This window comes from Tetrahymena thermophila (genome assembly GCF_000189635.1).
Source record: "Tetrahymena thermophila SB210 genomic scaffold scf_8254645, whole genome shotgun sequence".
Lineage (NCBI taxonomy): Eukaryota > Ciliophora > Oligohymenophorea > Hymenostomatida > Tetrahymenidae > Tetrahymena > Tetrahymena thermophila.
Window position 1 is genome coordinate 1,057,882 of NW_002476413.1, and position 19,619 is coordinate 1,077,500.

Consider the following 19,619-nt stretch of genomic DNA (forward strand, 5'->3'; position numbering starts at 1 on the left):
ATGAGTTTTATAAAAAAAGCTAGTTTAACCATTTTGGTTCTTTTGTCTGTTTTAGCAATTTCTATATTTGTTTTAGAATATAGAGATTATAACGGAACTGTTTATCATAATTTTGAAAAATATGGTAAAGTTGAGATATCTAGAGACAATTAAGGAATTCCTCACATTAAGGCTAAAACGTTTTTGGGTGCTGTTTTTGGATAAGGATATGCACATGCTTAAGATAGATTATTTTAAGTGTTTATAAAGACTAAACTTGCAAGAGGAGAAATGAGTTAGTTGAAGGGAGAAGCTGGATTACCATATGATATATTTTTCAAGTATAAAAATTATCAAAAATCTGTTGGAATTTATCACTTAAAATATTTTTTTTAAATTAAATACTTATTAATAAATGCTTAATTAACTTTTTATAATAAAAGAACCCTTGGATTAAAAAGGATAGCAGAAGAAATAATAGAAAAACTACCAAAGGAAGAACTTGAAATAGTTCAAGCATATTGTGATGGATTTAACCTTTATCAAAAGGAGCTTCATGTTAGACCAATAGAATTTATTATCACTGGAGCTAGCTTATAAGAATATACTCCAGTTGATATTATGATAAATGACAGAATGATGTATTAAAATTAACAAAAAAATTAAGGATAATGAATTTATTTTAAATTAAAAAGATTTCTCTTGCTTGGATATGAATATGTCTTTGAACCAATCAGGACTAGTTTAGCTAACTAATTTAATGAGGAAATTGCTATTAAAATGTTTGCTGGAAATACAGATTCTTAGTTTGTAGATGTTACAATAACTAATGATGAAGATTTGAAAAGGTAAAACCTTTATGAAAAATTTGTGAAAGGTAAATCATTTTCACACAGAGCTGAATTTACAGAAGAATAAAAGCAAGCTTTTATCACCTCTTCTCTACAAGAAGTGCTATTAGAATTATAATCAGGTACATCAGCTTTCTTACAATTTAATTTTATATTTATTATCTTTAATTTTCTTAAAATAAGTTGATTTTTTCTACAAATTATCTTTAATAAATCCGCTTTACTTAATTTAGAAAAAAATTAGAATTATACTTCTACTACTTTTTCAAAAATCTTTCTCTGAATTTTCTATAAAGTATAACAAAAAAATTATACATTTTTAATCAAACATATTTGACATTTAATAAATAAGCTTAATCAAAAATTTATGATTCAGGCATTTTCATTATTGTTTTAGCCTTCGTCAAAAATTTAATTAGTATAAGAAAAAATCTAAAGAATATTAAAAAAATTATTATCCTTTATTGAATAGTTTTACTGCTCTTTACCATAAATAACTCATTTAATAATACTTCCACAACTAATTACGGTAGTATTTACTCAATCAAAAAAAAAAATTTTAAATATAGATTAATAGTAACAGAAAGTCTAAAATTAATAGCTTTTATCAAATTTTTTTGCAAATATAAGATTTCTCATATTTTTTAATACTAACTTGAAATATATTTTTGCCAGCTTTATAAAAGATTAATTAGATATGTTAAAATTAAAAATTTGTTAAATTTCTTGAGAATCTTAGAAAATGTTTTAGAAGTGAAAATATTTTATGTTAGTGATTAATAAACATAAACTCATTTAAATTTATTCTAAAAAAAGTTCCTAATGGTAGTAATGCATGGGTTGTTCATGGAAATCATACAAAATCAGGAAAACCTATCCTTGCCAGTGACCCTCATTTAACAAATAATATCCCTTCCGCTTAATATTAAAATGAAATAATTATTGGTACATTTATTATTTGCAAATACAGTTAAATAATTTTTATATCAATTTAGAGGATGAAGGAGTAAACGCAATAGGTGCTACATTAGCTGGTAGTCCTCTTATATTAAATGGAAGAACTGATTATTTAGCTTGGGGAAATACTGTTCTTTTTGCTGACACTTCTGATCTATACAAAGAAGAAATAAAAGATGATAAATATCTTGTTGATGGAGAATGGAGATAAATTAAAACTGTTTAAGAAAAAATATATATTAAAGGAAAGGAAGAACCATATATTTTAGATGTAAATTATACTCATAGAGGACCTATTATTTCATATAAGTTTGATAAATTTGCTCCAAACCCTTTAATTTAATTAGGCTTTTCAGCTTCTATTTGCTGGAATGGAGAAATCAAATAAGCAACACAAATTAGAGCAACCTAAAGTAATTTAGATTAACAATAAATTTATTCATATAAAATTTAAATTCATTTTTTAAGAAATCTTAAGAGCAAAAACTCATTAATAAGTGTTAGAAGGATTTGGTGATATTGTAGGTCCAGTACTAGCTGTTTCTTATGCTACTGCTGATGGAGATATTGGCTTTTATGGATATGGTAAGATACCTATCCATAAAAACACTATTCAATCTTAGTTTATAAAAGACGGTACAACAACAGAGTAAGACTGGGTTCGTTTTACTACCCCATCAGAATAACCATAATCTCATAATCCTACAAAGGGTAAATAAATCGTCAAATTATTTGAATATTTCAATATTTAGATTTTATCCTAAATATTTAATTTTAAATAATAGTTTATCAATTTTTTATTCAAATTATAATAAATACCATAAATTTCCTTGAATCACCTCCCTTATTTTATAAAATATTTGAACCTTAAATGAGACATTTTGATTTTTTTCCATAATTTCTAAATTATGGATTTTGGTTTCTCAATTAATGAGGATCTAAAGTATTCAATTAATTTTATTAAAAGGAATTTTTTATTAAAATAAGATCTTTTTACAAAGTTTTAAAACAAAAAATAATTAATTATTAAATTTAAATGTAAATAGGATATATTGTTACTGCTAATAATAAATTTGCTACTGATAATATGAAAGGATTTTTATCTGTTAATTTGAATTCTACTCCTAGAGCATACCGTATATCTTAAATGATAGAAGAGTATATTAAAAATGGAAAGAAAATAGATGTTGAGGACATGAAGAAAATGTAAGCTGACACTGTTGATTCATATGGCTGTGATATTTTGCCTCATCTTTTTAAACTATTTAAAGAAAGAGCATCTAATATTCTCAAACCAGAACAATATGAATAGGGATTAAGAATGATTAGCCATCTTGAAGGTTGGGATTGCAGGATTGATGCAAATAGCTATTAAGCAACAATTTTTATGGGATGGGAGTACTTTTTTGCCAAAAGTTTACTCCATTAATTTTAGTCGACTGAGTATGACAGGTTAAAATTAAATATAAAATTTATAAAAAATTAAAGAAAAATTGTTAATATTAGATAATTCTTGACTATGGGACATTTATTTGAACACTTTTATCTTAAGGAAATTTAAAAATGGAGCTTAGAAGGAAATGAAAAAGATTTTGATTAATTCTGGTGTAAAACTGAAGAAAATAAAGGCTAATAATTTTCTTGTCTTTACAATCTGTTTATTGCCTTTTCTAAAGTAGAAAGCTATATGGAAAAGGAATTTGGAACACCTGAAGTAAATTCATTTAGTAAAATTTATTTGCTTTAAATAATTTTAAAAAATAGGTTAAAAAGTGGGAATGGGGTATTATCCATACAAATAATTATCCTCATACAGCCTTTGCAAATATTCCTATCCTCAATAAAATATATAACAGATCTGTTTAAAGCTTTGGTAATAGAAGAACTGTAGCTGTAGCAATTTAAAATTGGCGCTTTGGTTCTTTTTCTTCAGCTTATGGAGCTAATTATAGAATGGTTGCAGATATGGATGAAAATGGAAAAGATTTTTGGATTACCGATACAGGTGTTTCTGAGAGCGTTCTTTCTCCTCATTATGATGATTAATTTAAAATTCATAAAAATTTTGGTTACCTCAGAATGGAGAGGGGTTTGGAATCATTCAAAAAGAATCAAAAATATTTAAAAGTTTTGGAATATTATAAAGATTCTAAGAAACTAAACAAATAAAATAATACAGATATTTGATTAATTTTTCTTTATAGCTTTAAATAACATTAATTTATTTGTAAATTGTTAACTAATTCCTTAAAAAATGAATGATAAATATATTTTTATATAAAAACTGTATTTATGTTTATCTAAACTTATTGTCTCATATATCTAAACTGTAAACATTAAAGAGCATCTAATATTCTCAAACTAGAAGAATTTGAATAGGGTTAATTAATAATTAACCACATGAAAGGGTGAAACTGCAGAATTGATAGAAGCAACAATTAAATATCTATCTATGATTTAGGTTTGAAAATAAATATACATTTTTCTATTTATTAAACCAAAAAATTCATAGTCTTCATTATTTTAAAATTTTTTATTTTTATTAAAATAGAAAAATTAAAGAATATTGATTAAAGGATAATCAATCTATTAATAGAAATAATACATATAAAACAATTTATTAATGCTTTTAATTAAAGAAAAAGATAAGTTTATGTTAATACCTTAAAATACAACTTTTTATAAGAGTTTTAAATTATTAAAATTTAAAATATTTTGAAATAAGAAATTTAGTTTGTATTATAATTTTTAAAATTTAATTTAGCTAAGTAATATTTTATTGAAGATTATTATTTATTTATCACTATTTTTTTAGTTAAAAAGCTTATTTTACTTGCTTCTACAAGATATTTACAAATTTGTAAACTAAACAAAAAATCATAAATTTTAGATTTTTTGGTATGATAAAAAGTAAAATTTTGGAATAAAAACAAATTTCAGGCTTCTCTTATTTAGATTACTTGATTCTAATTATTTACCCAATTTTTATTAAGTTATCAATTTACAGACTTTTTGTTATTACTAGCAAATTGCATTGAAAAAAAATTTGCTTAAATTCATTTTCTTTCCAAATTACAAATAATTATTTTATCAACTTTTTACTCTTTAAATATCATTTTATTTGCATTTAATTTCAGAAAAAATATATTTTATTTTACTTAATTTCATTACAAAAGTAGATAAAAATAGCTTACAAATTTTATTTCTAACAATAATCCTATTTGATAGTAAGAAAATGTTACTAAAACTTTACATAGGATCATTTAGTTAAGATTTGCGCATCTTATCTCTCTAATTTTTTAAAATTTATGATGATTATAAGTTTTATTTATAAGATAAGATATTTGAATCATTTATAAAATCAGATCATCAAAAAAAGATATAATATTTATCAAATTAATTAAATTTAAACAATTTGTAAATAATACTTATGAGATTAGTAAAAAAGCTCTGCACAAGCCTATTATTGATATTAGCTATCTTAATAGTAGGAGTTTATATTTGGGAGTGTAGAAACTACAATGGAGTAGTATATCACTAGCATTAGAAGTATGGAAAGGTAGAAATATCTAGAGATCAATATGCTATTCCTCACATCAAAGCAAAGAATATATATGGCGCTTCTTTTGGTCAAGGATATGTCCATGCTTAAGACAGGCTGTTTTAAATTTTCTTAAAAACAAAGTTAGGGAGAGGTGAAGTTAGCTCTTTGAGAGGCGAAGCAGGCTTGCCATATGATATTTTCTTCAAGTAAAATTCATATATAAATACTTAAAATATAAATAAGATCATCATTTCAACAATCGATGTAAACTATTTACTTAAAATAATTTTTGTAAAAAGGACACTTGGACTACAAAGAATAGCAGAGGATATTATTACAAAGTTAGAAAAAGAAGAATTAGACGTCATTCAAGCATATTGTGATGGATTCAATTTTTACTATCACTCTCTCTCTGTTAAACCTTTAGAATTTGTTATCAGTGGTATCACATTCTAAGATTTTACACCCGCAGATGTCATAATAAATGAAAGAATAATGTAATGAAAAGCAATTGATATTATATTTTCATTAAATCTTTTAATATATAAATAATTTAGGTTCCTACTACTTGGTTATGAGTATATTTGGGAGCCAATCAGAACAAATTTAGCTAATTAATTCACTGAAGATGTAGCAATAAAAATGTTTGCAGGTAACTCTGAATCCCAATTTGTAGAAGTTACAGTTGTTGATGATGAAGATTTGAAATAAGAAAATCTTTATCAAAAATACATCAATGGAAAATCTTTTTCTAAAAGAGCTAACTTTACAGAATAGTAAAAGCAAGCTTATCTTTCAACTTCCATCTAAAACGTATTATTTGAATTATTATCAGGTAATTTCTATTAACTACTTTTGATTTCCAATTCATAAAATTTTTATAGCTTTATAAATTTTATTTATTTTTCAATTGAATAATAAACTAACTTAATTAATTAATTTAATATTTAACTAGTCCCTAATGGAAGCAATGCATGGGTAATTCACGGAAATCATACTAAATCTGGAAAGCCTTTACTTGCAAATGATCCTCACCTTTCAAATTCAATTCCATGCACTTGGATTTAAAATGAAATGTTGATAGGTAATTAAATAATTTATTTTTAGCTTCCAACTGTTAAAAATAAAATAAAATAAAATAAATAGAGGATGAAGGTATAGTTGCAATTGGTTCATCTATTTCAGGTATTCCTCTCATTTAAAATGGTAGAACAGATTATGCTGCTTGGGGAACTACAGTACTATTTGCAGATACTTCAGATCTCTATAAGGAAGAAATTAAGGGTAACACTTATCTGGTTGATGGATAATGGAAAGAGATTAAAGTTATCAAAGAAAACATCAAAATTAAAGGTAAAGACGAACCCCATGTCCTTGAAGTAAAGTATACTCACAGAGGTCCTATAGTTTCATACAAATTTGATAAATTTGCCACAAATCCATTAATTGATTTAGGTTTTTCGGCATCACTCTGCTGGAATGGTGAAATTAGAAAATCTACACTAGTTAGTTCTGTTTTAAGTAATATAATAATTTATATTAAAACCTTTTTAGTCAATTTTATTATTAGAATTATATAGAGCTAAGAATCATTAGTAAGTTTTAGATGGATTTGGACATATAGTAGGTCCAGTTCTTTCAGTTGTCTATGCAACAACTGATGGAAATATAGGTTTTTATGGATATGGTAGAATTCCTGTACATAAAAATACTATCCATTCTTAATTCATCAAGGATGGTACTACAACTGAGCAAGATTGGGTTCGTTTTACTACCCCTAAAGAATAACCTTAAGTACATAATCCTCGCAAAGGTATTTTAAAAATTAAAAATGAGAATATGCTTGGATAAATTTAATTTATTCAATATAATAATGATCATTTAAAAAATTACAAAGAATAAAAATTAACCAACCTTATTTTTTCTAATTATTATCAGGATTTGTAGTCACAGCTAATAACAAATTTGCTACAGACAATTTAAAGGGTTTCTTATCAGTAAACTTAATTTCTACACCAAGAGCTTATCGTATTACTTAAATGATAGAAGAAAAGATCAAAAAAGGATTAAAATTTGACATAGAAGATATGAAAAAGATGTAAGCAGACACTGTTGATTCTTATGGATAAGATATTCTTCCTTATCTTTTTAAAATCTTTAACAGCAAAGCACAAACTATTTTAAGTTAATAAGAATATGAAAAGGCTCTAAGAATGATTAATCACCTAAAAGATTGGGATTACAGAATAGATGCAAACAGTTACTAAGCTACTATTTTCTTAGGATGGGAATACATCTTTTCCAAAAGCTTGCTTCATTCTTTTAACACAACATCATTTGACAGGTTTCTATTTTTATAAACTTTACTTTAATTTTAAAAATTACTAAATATTAAATAAACTAAGATACACTTTAACAATGGGTCCTCAATTTGAGCATTTTTACTTCAATTAAATCAAAAAATGGAGTAAAGAATAAAACGAAAAAGACTTTGATCAGTTCTGGTGTAAAACTGAAGAAAATAAAAATTAAAAATACTCTTGCTTATATAACCTCTTAATTGCTTTTGCTTAAGTTGAAGATTATATGACTAATGAGTTTGGAACATCTGAAGTAAAAAGAAATAATATTATTAATAGAGTGATAATTATATTTATTTTTTTTATAGGTAAAGGAATGGGAGTGGGGTATAATACATAAAAATAACTATCCTCATACTGCATTTGCTAAAATACCAATTTTGAGAGATATTTACAACAGATAAGTTGAAAGCTTTGGAAACAGAAGAACAGTGGCCGTTTCAATCTAGAATTGGAGAGGAGGTACATTCGAGTCTGCTTATGGAGCAAATTATAGGATGGTAGTTGACATGGATAAATAAGGAAAAGATTACTGGATTATTGATACAGGTATTTCTGAAAGCCTTTTCTCTCCTCATTATGACGACTAATTTAAAATTCATAAAGATTTTGGATATGTAAACATGGAAAGAGGTTTTGAACTTTTCAGATAAAATAAAAAATATTATTAAACTCTCGAATACCTTGCTCCAGCTTAAAATTCTAATAAATAAAACAATAGTGAATTGTGAAGCATTTAATTAATTAAATTTTAAATGACGATTTAATACAAAATTAATCTCTTGTAAATGGATATATTTTTTAAATTCATTGTATTTATTCATATTTTTTTTATCCTTAAAATTTTTTTATAATAAACATTTTTATTAAATAAAAAATTAAGAGCCTTTTGTTTTTCATAAAATTACAGGATGATCTGTCAGATAAATTCTGATAAATATAAATAAAAAAACAAGAAGGCTACTTATCATTCAAATTTTCAATAACTAGATTAGCTATATATGATAAATCAAAATATCAATTTTTTATTAAATTTAATATTCCAACTTCATTGTGTTCAAAATTATATAATTTTTAGATATTTATACAAAACTAAATCCAATTTCAATAATATATTATTTATTTGATATTTTTCAATTAAATATTGAATATTTTGATAATTTGATTTATATTAAATTACAATTCCACAAATTATATGTTTATTAATTACTCTAAAGTGATAGCTAAAGATCAACGAAACTGGATAGCTTTTTTAACTGGACTTTAATAAATATCTGAATTTATATCTTTATCAAATGCAGTGATAATGGTTAGATATGAAGGAATACTCTTCTTGCCTATAATTTTGATCCTATCAATAATATTAAATAAGTATTTAATTTTCTTATGGCATAATCATTATAATTTATATTCTTCGGGATAAAATATTATTCTAACATTATTAGGATTTATTCCTCAATTAATAACATAATAATACTTTTAGTATAGGATGTAAGAATGTACTATTCATCATTTTGTTACTATTATGCACGTCATCTTTATAGTGATGTATGGAAATGATGGGTTAAACTATTTGGTACCTGTTATTTTAGGGTTTATTAATTTTTTTAGTTTTTTAAACTACTCCTATCATTTAAAATACAAAAATAATATTATTCCCCTGATCATCTAATCAGTAGAGATTTCTATTGGAGGTATTTTAAATGCTTTGTTATTATTTCTCTGCTTAAAAGATTCAATCACTGAGTATTTGTTTATAATAGTAATTCTAATTGAAAGTATATGGTTTTGTATTAAATATTCCTTTAGATTTCAAGATATTTTTGAATCTTAACTTGCTGGATTTAATAGAGTTAAGATAAGAGATAGATATAAAAATAAAATTTACAGCGACAAGGAAATTAATTCTAAAAGAATACTGCCATTTGCATTTGTTTGTCAAAATATAATTCTAATTATAATTGACTTCTTGCTAAATGATATCTACTTTTTAAAAAAACTCAGATTCTTGATCTATGTTTGCTTCACACTTTACATCCCTTCTACTATATATATTTTAAAAAAATGGATTTACTTTCTAAAATATGGCACTCATATAAAAAATATAAGGTTACAATAATTAGAAATAAATGGTAATCTAATTGAATTAGATAAGAATACACAATTTTAAAAGCATGAAAACTAAATAAATTACATAATATATGAAACATAATTTGATATATTTAAGTATATTCTTAATAAAGTCATAAAAGATTAAAGAAGATTTTTCTCATTTTAAATATATTAGCAAGATATTTTAAATTCATTTTAAATTAAATTGGTTGAATAAGATATACTTTTAGATATTGTTTTTGCTGATTTAAAGTTCTTGGAAATAATATTTAATTCCCTCATTTTCAATTAATTATATTTTCTTTAATATGAAATAAATGTAAAAAATACTGGACCCTTTTTAAAAGAATAGTTTGTTTAGTGTTTTTTCAAAACATTTTACTAACTTTCTTTATGTAAAGTGAATTATTTAAATTTAGTTAACGAATTTTCACCCTTTGAAAATAATAAAATTTGTTAATAAATTCTTGCATATGTTGTAGCATACAACAAAAATATATCTAATTTATTACTTAATAATCCTAAACGTGTGATATATGATTTGTTTGAATTGTATTGAATTTATTATTTTAAATTGTAATAAATAGTTTGCTTGATGTTTTTAAAAATTCTTAATTTAATTTCTTTTTATCTTTAAACGGTATTGAGTTAAATAGTAAAGAATATTATGGATCAACTTCTGAAAATTATTTTAAAATTAAAAAAGATACAATAAATTTTTTTCATCAATATATTATAAAAGATAATTATTTCAAATGATAATTGAGTTTATTAATTTATTTTTTGAAATATAATCCCACCTTATTATCTTTTTAAAATAAAATTAATATCGTTGAACAATAAAAAATTGAAAGTATATAATATTAAGTAAACAAAATTATCAGTTAACTATACCTTAATAGCCAATAACTCTATTCAACATAACTAGCCAATAAATTCAAAAATTCTCATTAGCTATTTTTTTTAAACACCACCCATAATATCCAAATTACTTAAAAACTTTATTTATACATATTTATTAAATTCCATATATAGCCAAATGTAAAAGTAAATTTTTTTTAAATAATCGTTGTCCAATAAAATTGCTTTTTAGGCTAAATAAGTAAATAAATTTTATTAGAAACTTAAATAGATAAATTAAGCAATTTTATTTAACATTTAGTAGAAAAAAAGATTTCTTATTATTTCTGAAATTGAATTCAAAATGAATCTATTTTAACTATCAAATTTAAAGATTGATAATTTATTGCTTTAATTTTTTCTTTTTTTAGATAATTAATAATATTTATTGAGAGTTAGTGATCAGATTAGGTAATTTTTGATTAATTAATTAATTTAGATATTTTTAGTTAAAAATGCTTGATTAAATAAGAGTAGTTTTTCTAAAAAACTATATTGTCTTAGTTAGATCCAAGGTTTTTATTCAAAGCATATATGTACCCATTCTTTGTACACTATTTTCATGCTTAGCTTAAAATGTAGATAGCCTTGCTGGATTAAAAACTCTTTGGCCAATGTAAACTAAAATTTAAAAATCCTGTTTTTTTACTAAATTTGTAAATAAGGTATTAATGCATGTCTATCAATGGATATATTAGATATGCATCGATGGAAATAGTACAAGAAAAAAAAGACTAACAGAGAGAAAATCAAAAAATTATGGGCTTGACCCACTGGAATTACATGATGGGATAACTACTCTTTAGTACTTGCATTTGCGTAATAATTGGTATCTTTTATTACACAGCATGCTCTATTGGTGGAGTTTATGAGGGTATCAATTTTATGAAAGGCATTATTTTATATATAGCTTTTGTAATTGCAATGGTTTGTAAATTATATTTTTTGACCTCCTTCTTCACTAGCCAGAAACTTGCTTCAGATATAATATCTTTAGTCAATTTATTCTTTAGCTTTGTGTATATCTTTGTCCTCTTATCTGACGTTCGTAATGATAAAATATTCATTATTTTACTTTCACTCGCTCCATAAGCAGCTTTAACTCTTGGCTTAATGGGTGATGGTTGGAGCATATTGAACAAGTAAGTTCATATTAATGATATTAAGATTGATTTATTTATTGATTAATTAATTAATTGATAGTTATTTTTTAACATTTATAAATGTCTCAATTCATTTTAATTTTAAACAAATTTCTACTTTTTTTTTTTAAAGATTATCAATTAGTTTTGTAAACTTTTCAGTGGATGAAGCCATTCTTGTTTTACTTTTCGATATTGCTGTTTATCTCTTACTTTATCTCTACTTAGATTAAATTTGGCCAAACGAATATGGAACTTAAAAAAGCCCACTCTTCATATTTCAATCGATTAAGAAATTATGTTGCAAATAACAAAGCTAGAGTTAACAATAGCAAAATGCAACAGTAGAATATGTTGAATTTAATGATTTAGAATTAGCTTCTTAAAACTTTGATAGAGAGGCTCCTCTCTAATAATAAGTTGCAGGTGTTTTAAATTAAGTTGAAGATAAAAGCAGTGCTTTATATCATCAATAAATAGATACATCTAATCTTGTAAAGAGTTTGCAAATTTCAAACCTGACAAAGCATTTCCATGGTTATTATGCTGTCAAATAATTAACACTAAGTTTATATGAGGGTTAAATCTTTTGTCTTTTAGGACACAATGGTATGTTTTTACAATATATAATAGATAAACAATATTTATTATTTATTTAAAATTAGGTGCAGGAAAAACAACAACAATAAATCTTATTACTGGTATGATTCAAAAATCACATGGTTAAGTTACTATGAATGGATTAGATCTTGACAAGGATTTAGATGAAATTAGAAGAAGTATTGGATTATGCAGTTAAAAGAATATTCTGTATGACAATCTAACTGTGGAAGATCATTTGTGGTTTTATGCTAGAATAAAATTGATTCCAGACTAAATTATTTAAGAAGACATTTAAAATATAATAAGCAAATGTAATCTTCATAATGAAAGATTTAAATATGCATAACACCTCTCAGGAGGTAATAAGCGTAAATTATGCTTAGCAATTGCATTAATTGGAAAGTCCAAATTTATTTTCTTGGATGAACCTACTTCTGGTAATTTTTTAAATGTATTATAATTTAATTTATGTCATAATTAATATTTAATAGGTGTAGATGTTATAACAAGAAGATAAATTTGGGATATTCTAAGAGAAGTTAAAAATGAAGGGAGAATAATTATCCTAACTACTCATCATTTAGAAGAAGCAGAGGCTTTAGCTGATAGAATAGGAATTATGGCTTAAGGTTAGTTGCTATGCTTAGGAACAGTCGATTACATAATTCATAAATTTGGAGTAGGCTATTTCTTGAAAGTATAAAGTAAAAGTGAAAATGAAACAGAAATAAATCAATTCATCCAAAAAAAAGCTTAATTAGAGTCTATTGTTAAACATTATATTCCAAATTGCTAAAAGGATCCTTAGACATAGGAGTAAAGTTTAAAGTTTTTGCTACCATTTAGTAGCACTAGTTAATTCAGTGATTTATTCAAATAACTTGAATCTGGTAAATTCAAATTTATACAATTTAACAGAATTATAAAAAAATGACTTTATTTATCACAATGAATTAATCAGATTTTTTATCAATATTATTCCAAAAAAATTAAGTGTTTAATGTTTTAAATATTAATTAATGATAACTTTTAAATTGAAAAATAATTTAATTAATTAATAGACAGAGATATAATGATAAATTTGCAAATAAACTCCTTAGAAGATGTTTTCGTAAGTATTGGGACAGATGAATAAAGATATTTCAATTTGGAATAGCAGTAACAGTAATAATAAAGATAAAACGATATTGGTTACTCTGATTTTTCTAACATTTAAATTCCTGAATTTCTTAAAGACGAACCATTTTTCTCTTTTTAAACTTAAACTTAAGTAATTGCAATTAGAAGAATCAAAATGCTATTTAAGAACCCAGTCTAAATTATTTCTTACATATTTCCTTTTACTATTATTGGAATCGGCTACTTTTTTGCTCACTAAGCCAAAGATAGTTTTGAAGTTTTCTAAATATTTGTTACTATAGGTATGAATTATTGATAAATATTGTAAACATATTAATGCATAAAAATAAAATAAAATAAAATAGCCATTTGCTTTATCTGCAACTCAACTGGAACCACATTTATCATTGAGAGAGAAAAGAATTTGCTATACACTCTAAGAGTTATGGGATGCAAATTAATACCTTATTGGTTTGGAACTTTTATAATTGACTTCATCTTAGCTATGTTTTACTTCTTAGTCGTAATAATAATAGCCTATTATTGCAATATAAGATCAGTAGTTGGTGAAAATTTTTAACATATTTCATACAAGTCTTTTGTAACAGTTTTTACTGGTGTAGCAACTTCTTATTCTTACAGTTATATGTTTGAAAAATCTTACACTGCCTATATGGCCTTCCCTTTATTTTAGTTGTTTGTTAACTTTTACTTAGGACTAGCTTTTATTCTCCTCAGTGCAAAGTTTTCTCCGTGTTAAATTATAAGCTATGTATTTTTCCCACTTGGAGTGAACAGCTTAGGGATAGGTATGTATCTTAAATAAAATTTTTTCAAATAAATTTATTCTTAAAAAAGATAATTCAAAAGATCCTGAGAGTATGCCAGTTCTTTACTTTGGTTACAGTTCTTTGAACACTATAGCTTTAATTTCAAGTATATTACACTTGATATTTGCAATGTATCTAGAAAAATCTTAAATACTTTCCTATTGTAAGAGGAAAAATTAATTCACTCCAATTGTATAGATTTAAAGGGATCCAGATGTAATTTAAGAAGAATAGAGGTCCTCTTCTTAAATCGATCCAATTACAGCAAGGAATATTAGTAAGTAATACGACAATTAGTACTTAGCTATAAACGGAATTAGTTTTGGTGTTTAAAAAAAATAAATATTTGGCTTACTTGGTCCTAACGGAGCCGGTAAAACAACTACTTTTAATATACTTACTGCAAAGGATAGTTCATCTTCAGGATAGGTTTTTGTCAACTAAGAATAAGCAATTTAAACTAATGAAAATGCATGGTAAAATGTAGGAATCTGCTCTTAATTTGATAATCTTTGGGATGATTTGACTGTTTATGATCACCTTGCCCTTTTTGCATCTCTAAAGGGGCTATAAGGAGAAAAAAGAGAAAGGGCAATAAAGTATAAAAAAAATTATTTATATTTTTTTATTATTAGCATAACAAATTAAATAAATATATAGGTACTTTACATAAACTCTCCAGTTAGAAGCTTATATTGATAGGAAATCTGAAATACTATCAGGTGGTAATAAAAGAAAATTATGTGTAGGAATGGCATTAATTGGCTCACCTAATGTTTAGTTTTTTGATGAACCATCTAGTGGATTGGATCCTATTGCAAAAAGATTCCTTTGGAATACCTTAAAATAAAATCTTTAACTTAAAGATGCATCTATCGTACTAACAACTCACTCAATGAACGAAGCAGAGTCTCTATGCTCTAAGATAGGTAAAACTTATATAGATGATGTGTGCAAATATATTTTGCTTTTTTTAACACATGATTGGAAATTAATATTTATTTTTATTTAAAAAGGTATTGTTGTTAATGGATAATTCTAATGTATGGGATCTCCTGAACATTTATCAAATAAATATGGATAAGGATATAGATTAAAGCTAATAAAGAATCCTAATTGTTTTTCTTAAGAGATCGATTCAATAATTTTAAATTCTTTTTAAAATGCAATTAAAATAATTGATTAAGAAAAAACACTTATTTACTAAATACCAACATAATATTTTATCTTTTCAAGAGTTTTCGATCTTGTAGAAAATAATCTTAAAAATAAAATTGAATAGTATAGTATACATCACACTAATTTAGAACAAATATTCTCATATTTTGCAACCTTCTAACAATAATTTATTGATCCACCTATTTCTTAGTCTGAAGTTTAAGTCTGTAGTTGTGAGGTAAAAATTTTATTATAAATTATAAGTTTTACAATAAAATTAAATAAAATAGGGTATGAATGCACTACGTTGGTGTACAATGTGTTGCTGTTGCTGTGTATGGTGAATAAATACTTTAAATAAATTAATGTTATTTGTTATAATTTTTATTGATAAATAAATTTTTTTCAACTTAATAAAATTAAAAAAAATATCATATGTATAATTAGTGGAATAGATCATTTAAGTAGAATTATTATAAATTTATTCAAAAGCTTGTTATTTTGTTTACTGTTTAAAATTTTACCTTAATTTCTCATTTTAGCTCTATAAGTATTTTACTAAGGAGTATTAAATTATAAATAAAATTGATAACAATTTAATCGAGTGGATTATTTCTTTACTTATAGAAATTTTTTTATGTTCAATAAATTGAAAAATTAATATCTCAAAAAAATTTTTAATTTGATTAATTTGATGATAAATCAACAAGAGGAACCATTTTATAAGTAAATTTTTAATTTGATTAATTTGATGATAAATCAACAAGAGGAACCATTTTATAAGTAATTAAATAAAAAAAAATTAAAGATTGAATTACTACAAAATTATTTTATGATAAAATATTACCCTCAACCCTCACCTTACATCTATTAATATATTAATTAGAAATATATACTTAACGATAAACCTAATTTAACTTAATTAATATGATTACACTCAACAAATTAAATAGAAAAACTAAGACTAATGTATAGTAATTGTAGCGGATTAATAATACTTAACATAACTTAATAATTATGTTAATAATAATATACAACTCGAAACACATCAGTATCGAACTTAAATATTATTATTAGTATACAACTAGTTTACCAGTATTAAAATTAATAACAGCAATCTTAATTGATTATTATAAGACTATGTACTTAATATTAATACTAAATAGTGTTAGATTTTGTCACTCAATAAAATATTAATCAAAAACTATAAAAATAAAATAATAACCAAATCTTAAAATTATAATATCAAAAGGAAAAGTCAGTGATTATAAGTCTATTCTTATATAACCAATAAGAAAAGCTTGATCATTAATCAAACAAGTCTACAGTGCTTATCAACAATAATTGGCACCATTGTATTTTAAATTCCTTATTACTCCACTTTGTTCCTATAAACAATAGTGTATATTAATTAAAATTTGTATATTTATTATAGTAATGCATTCACTTCTCATTCCCTTATAGCCATTTAAATTATTAATAATAAAAGTTGAAATTAAAAGTTAAGTTTGGAAGTAAATGTTCAAAATATGTTTGTCTTAATTAAAGAGGAATTATAGTGCATGCAATTTTTTCAAACAAACAATTTATTTTTTATATTAAATATTAATTAACTTTAAATTTAAAACTTATTTAATAAAAATAATATTAAATTAAATGAGATTGAATACTTTTTATCATTTAGAATTAATTAAAATATCAGGAAGAGGAAGGAAGTATCCACTAATAAATTTTTATTAAAAGAAATAAATAAAAGAAAGATAATAAAAACATATGACTACTGGTTATAATTAATTGTATATGATTTATAATTCTAATTTATTTCTAAAAAATAAAGTTATTTGCTTTAAGTATTTTAGAAATAACAAGTTGAAATTACTAATTTGTGTTACTAATTAATTATTAATACAATTATTTGGGAATATAATTTATTTGTACTTAATCATGCTTGAAATCTAATCAGTTATTACCATCCATTAATTAAAAAGTACATTTAATAATACTTTTCTCATAATTACTTTCAATGAATGAATGAATGATGTTTGTGATATTAGAGTATTTTGTTAATTAAAAGACTTATAATATTCAAATCTTAATATATTATATCAAATTCATTATTTTTGCATTAATTATTTACAAATTATAGCAATAATTAAATAAATCCTTTTTTAAATTTTGCTTAAAGTAAAAGGATAAAACATAGTTATTTTAAGGCAATTATAAAATAATTTTTTCATAATATGATTTCAGAAAATGCGTATGAGATATTAAAGGAAGATTTTAAAAATTGTAATGAGTAGTTTATTTAAATAGTAAAATTGTCTCCTCGTTATGTTTCTTCCAAATCTGGAAATAGGGATAAGAATCAACCACAAAAATAATAAACTTTTGATGGATCATAGAACTTAAAAAAGTTAAAAGATATTACTCCTTAATACGGATTGGAGCTTATCAACAGACATCTAAAATAATTTGAAAAAGTATAAGAATAGACTAAAAATGAACAACCTAATAACATTATTTTAAATAATAAATATGCAACAAATGAAAATGATAAAAAGATTAAAATAGTTAATTCTGAAAAAAGTCCATTAAATAAATAAATGCTGATCAGTAGATTTATTTAAAGAAATCAGAAGGAGCTAACTTAAAATTATGAAAATATAGAAGAGGATCTCAAAAAACCATTTGGTTTTAGAACTTAAATAACTGAGAATCCCTTAGAATAAGAAGTAGATAAAAGAATTGATACTATATCAACTGCTAATAAAAATAAATAAGGAGTATAAAAATAGAACGAATGCTTCTAAAATACAGTTTGTAATTTTAGAAGAAATTAAAATAATAATAACCATAATAAACCTTCAACTTCTCCAAATTAGATGGAAATACAGAATGATTTCAACATTAATAATAGTAGTGGAAAAAGAACCCCAAACTTGTCAAATAACAAAAGACCTGATGAAAATGTGTAATCAAGTGGACTATTTGGATGTGTATCTAATACAATATATAGTTAAAATGTATACAATAGGATTATTTTAAAGTAAACTGAAAGGAAAAGGATGAAACTTCAAAGCATAGGATAAATAAATGATATTAATTGTGTTCCTTTATAGTCCATTTAAGGTTTGGATGAAGCACCATTAACCCAAAAGGCTTCATAGACCAAATAAAATTTTTACATAAACACTAAGACTAAAATGTCTCATTCCTTTTATAACCCAGACAATAAAAGCAATGTAAAAAAGTAGCAGTCAGGAAATTTAATATCTTAGCCTTCTCAAAGTTTCTATTAAGTTGATTCAGATATTTCATTTAGTCCTAATAAATAGTAAACTTAGCGAAATAGACCTTAAACCCATTAATAATTTAGAAGAAAAATATATTCTTCACACTTAAATTAGAATAATTAGCAGTAGGACTCGTCATTTAATTTAAATTTAACAAGCAGGAATTCTAAAAACAGAATCAGGATAGCCTCTCCACATTTACAAAACAACTAAACTAGTATTAATTCAGTCTTAAATTAATAGAAAAATCCTGAATCACTCTCAAATATTCAAAAAAATTAGAATTAATAATGTGATTAAACTTTGTTTTAGATACATTCATACCACTCTTAAAACTCTTAAATAAAAAATAAACCATAAATAAATGGATTACTAACTTAAGAAGATGAGTCAAATTAAAAATAAAATAAAAGTGATTAAATTAGTAACTCCAATTTAAATAAAAAAAAGTAGGGGATTTTAAAGTAAATGAATGATTTTAAACAAAGAGTTAACAGAGAGAAAGAAATTAAACAACAAGAAGCTAAATTAAAGAAGAATATAAGTAAAATAGATAAAGAGCTTACAATTGAAGCAGTAGGATTCACATCCATAAAACCCTTATAAAATTAATTATTGACAAATAATAATCAACTAAAATAAATGACAACTATTCATGATACATTTCCAAATAGTTTTACCACCAATGAAGCAAACAATATGAGTATTGTCTAATTGACTGATTAAATAAATATAAGCTCTATTTAATTTGAACAAAAAAACAATAAACTC

At 23.8% G+C, this 19,619-nt stretch overlaps 5 protein-coding genes across 5 annotated transcripts in view; all 5 read left to right on the top strand. All coding sequences in view use genetic code 6, as the record gives it.

Annotated features, from left to right (window-relative positions):
* On the top strand, nucleotides 1–3,974 carry TTHERM_00125110 (peptidase S45 penicillin amidase; the record flags this gene model as incomplete). Its single annotated transcript, XM_001016190.2, has 10 exons — nucleotides 1–320; nucleotides 423–620; nucleotides 675–952; nucleotides 1,303–1,359; nucleotides 1,647–1,775; nucleotides 1,826–2,200; nucleotides 2,256–2,498; nucleotides 2,834–3,239; nucleotides 3,294–3,501; nucleotides 3,552–3,974. The coding sequence occupies 10 exons, from the start codon at nucleotides 1–3 to the stop codon at nucleotides 3,972–3,974; spliced, it is 2,637 nt and encodes an 878-aa protein (XP_001016190.2).
* Nucleotides 3,975–5,217: 1,243 nt separating this feature from the next.
* TTHERM_00125100 (peptidase S45 penicillin amidase) lies at nucleotides 5,218–8,422 on the top strand (the record flags this gene model as incomplete). The annotated part of the gene is made up of 9 exons (XM_001016189.2): nucleotides 5,218–5,537; nucleotides 5,631–5,828; nucleotides 5,889–6,166; nucleotides 6,287–6,415; nucleotides 6,478–6,852; nucleotides 6,902–7,144; nucleotides 7,270–7,675; nucleotides 7,737–7,944; nucleotides 8,000–8,422. 9 exons carry the CDS (start codon nucleotides 5,218–5,220, stop codon nucleotides 8,420–8,422), a joined length of 2,580 nt encoding a protein of 859 aa, XP_001016189.2.
* Nucleotides 8,423–9,394: 972 nt separating this feature from the next.
* TTHERM_000125089 (hypothetical protein) lies at nucleotides 9,395–9,703 on the top strand (the record flags this gene model as incomplete). Its single annotated transcript, XM_012797713.1, has 1 exon — nucleotides 9,395–9,703. One exon carries the CDS (start codon nucleotides 9,395–9,397, stop codon nucleotides 9,701–9,703), a length of 309 nt encoding a protein of 102 aa, XP_012653167.1.
* Nucleotides 9,704–11,158: 1,455 nt separating this feature from the next.
* TTHERM_00125090 (transporter family ABC domain protein) lies at nucleotides 11,159–15,899 on the top strand (the record flags this gene model as incomplete). Its single annotated transcript, XM_001016188.3, has 11 exons — nucleotides 11,159–11,319; nucleotides 11,369–11,845; nucleotides 11,979–12,454; nucleotides 12,511–12,885; nucleotides 12,940–13,338; nucleotides 13,510–13,869; nucleotides 13,933–14,376; nucleotides 14,426–14,996; nucleotides 15,058–15,326; nucleotides 15,414–15,793; nucleotides 15,846–15,899. 11 exons carry the CDS (start codon nucleotides 11,159–11,161, stop codon nucleotides 15,897–15,899), a joined length of 3,966 nt encoding a protein of 1,321 aa, XP_001016188.2.
* A 1,829-nt stretch (nucleotides 15,900–17,728) lies between these two features.
* The window catches only part of TTHERM_00125080 (hypothetical protein), a gene marked incomplete at its 5' end in the record, with an annotated part of 2,849 nt that continues 958 nt past the window's right edge, over nucleotides 17,729–19,619 (top strand). Inside the window, one exon of the mRNA XM_001016187.2 lies at nucleotides 17,729–19,619. This exon is cut by the window's right edge and continues 958 nt beyond it. Coding sequence (XP_001016187.2) covers nucleotides 17,730–19,619 — 1,890 coding nt within the window.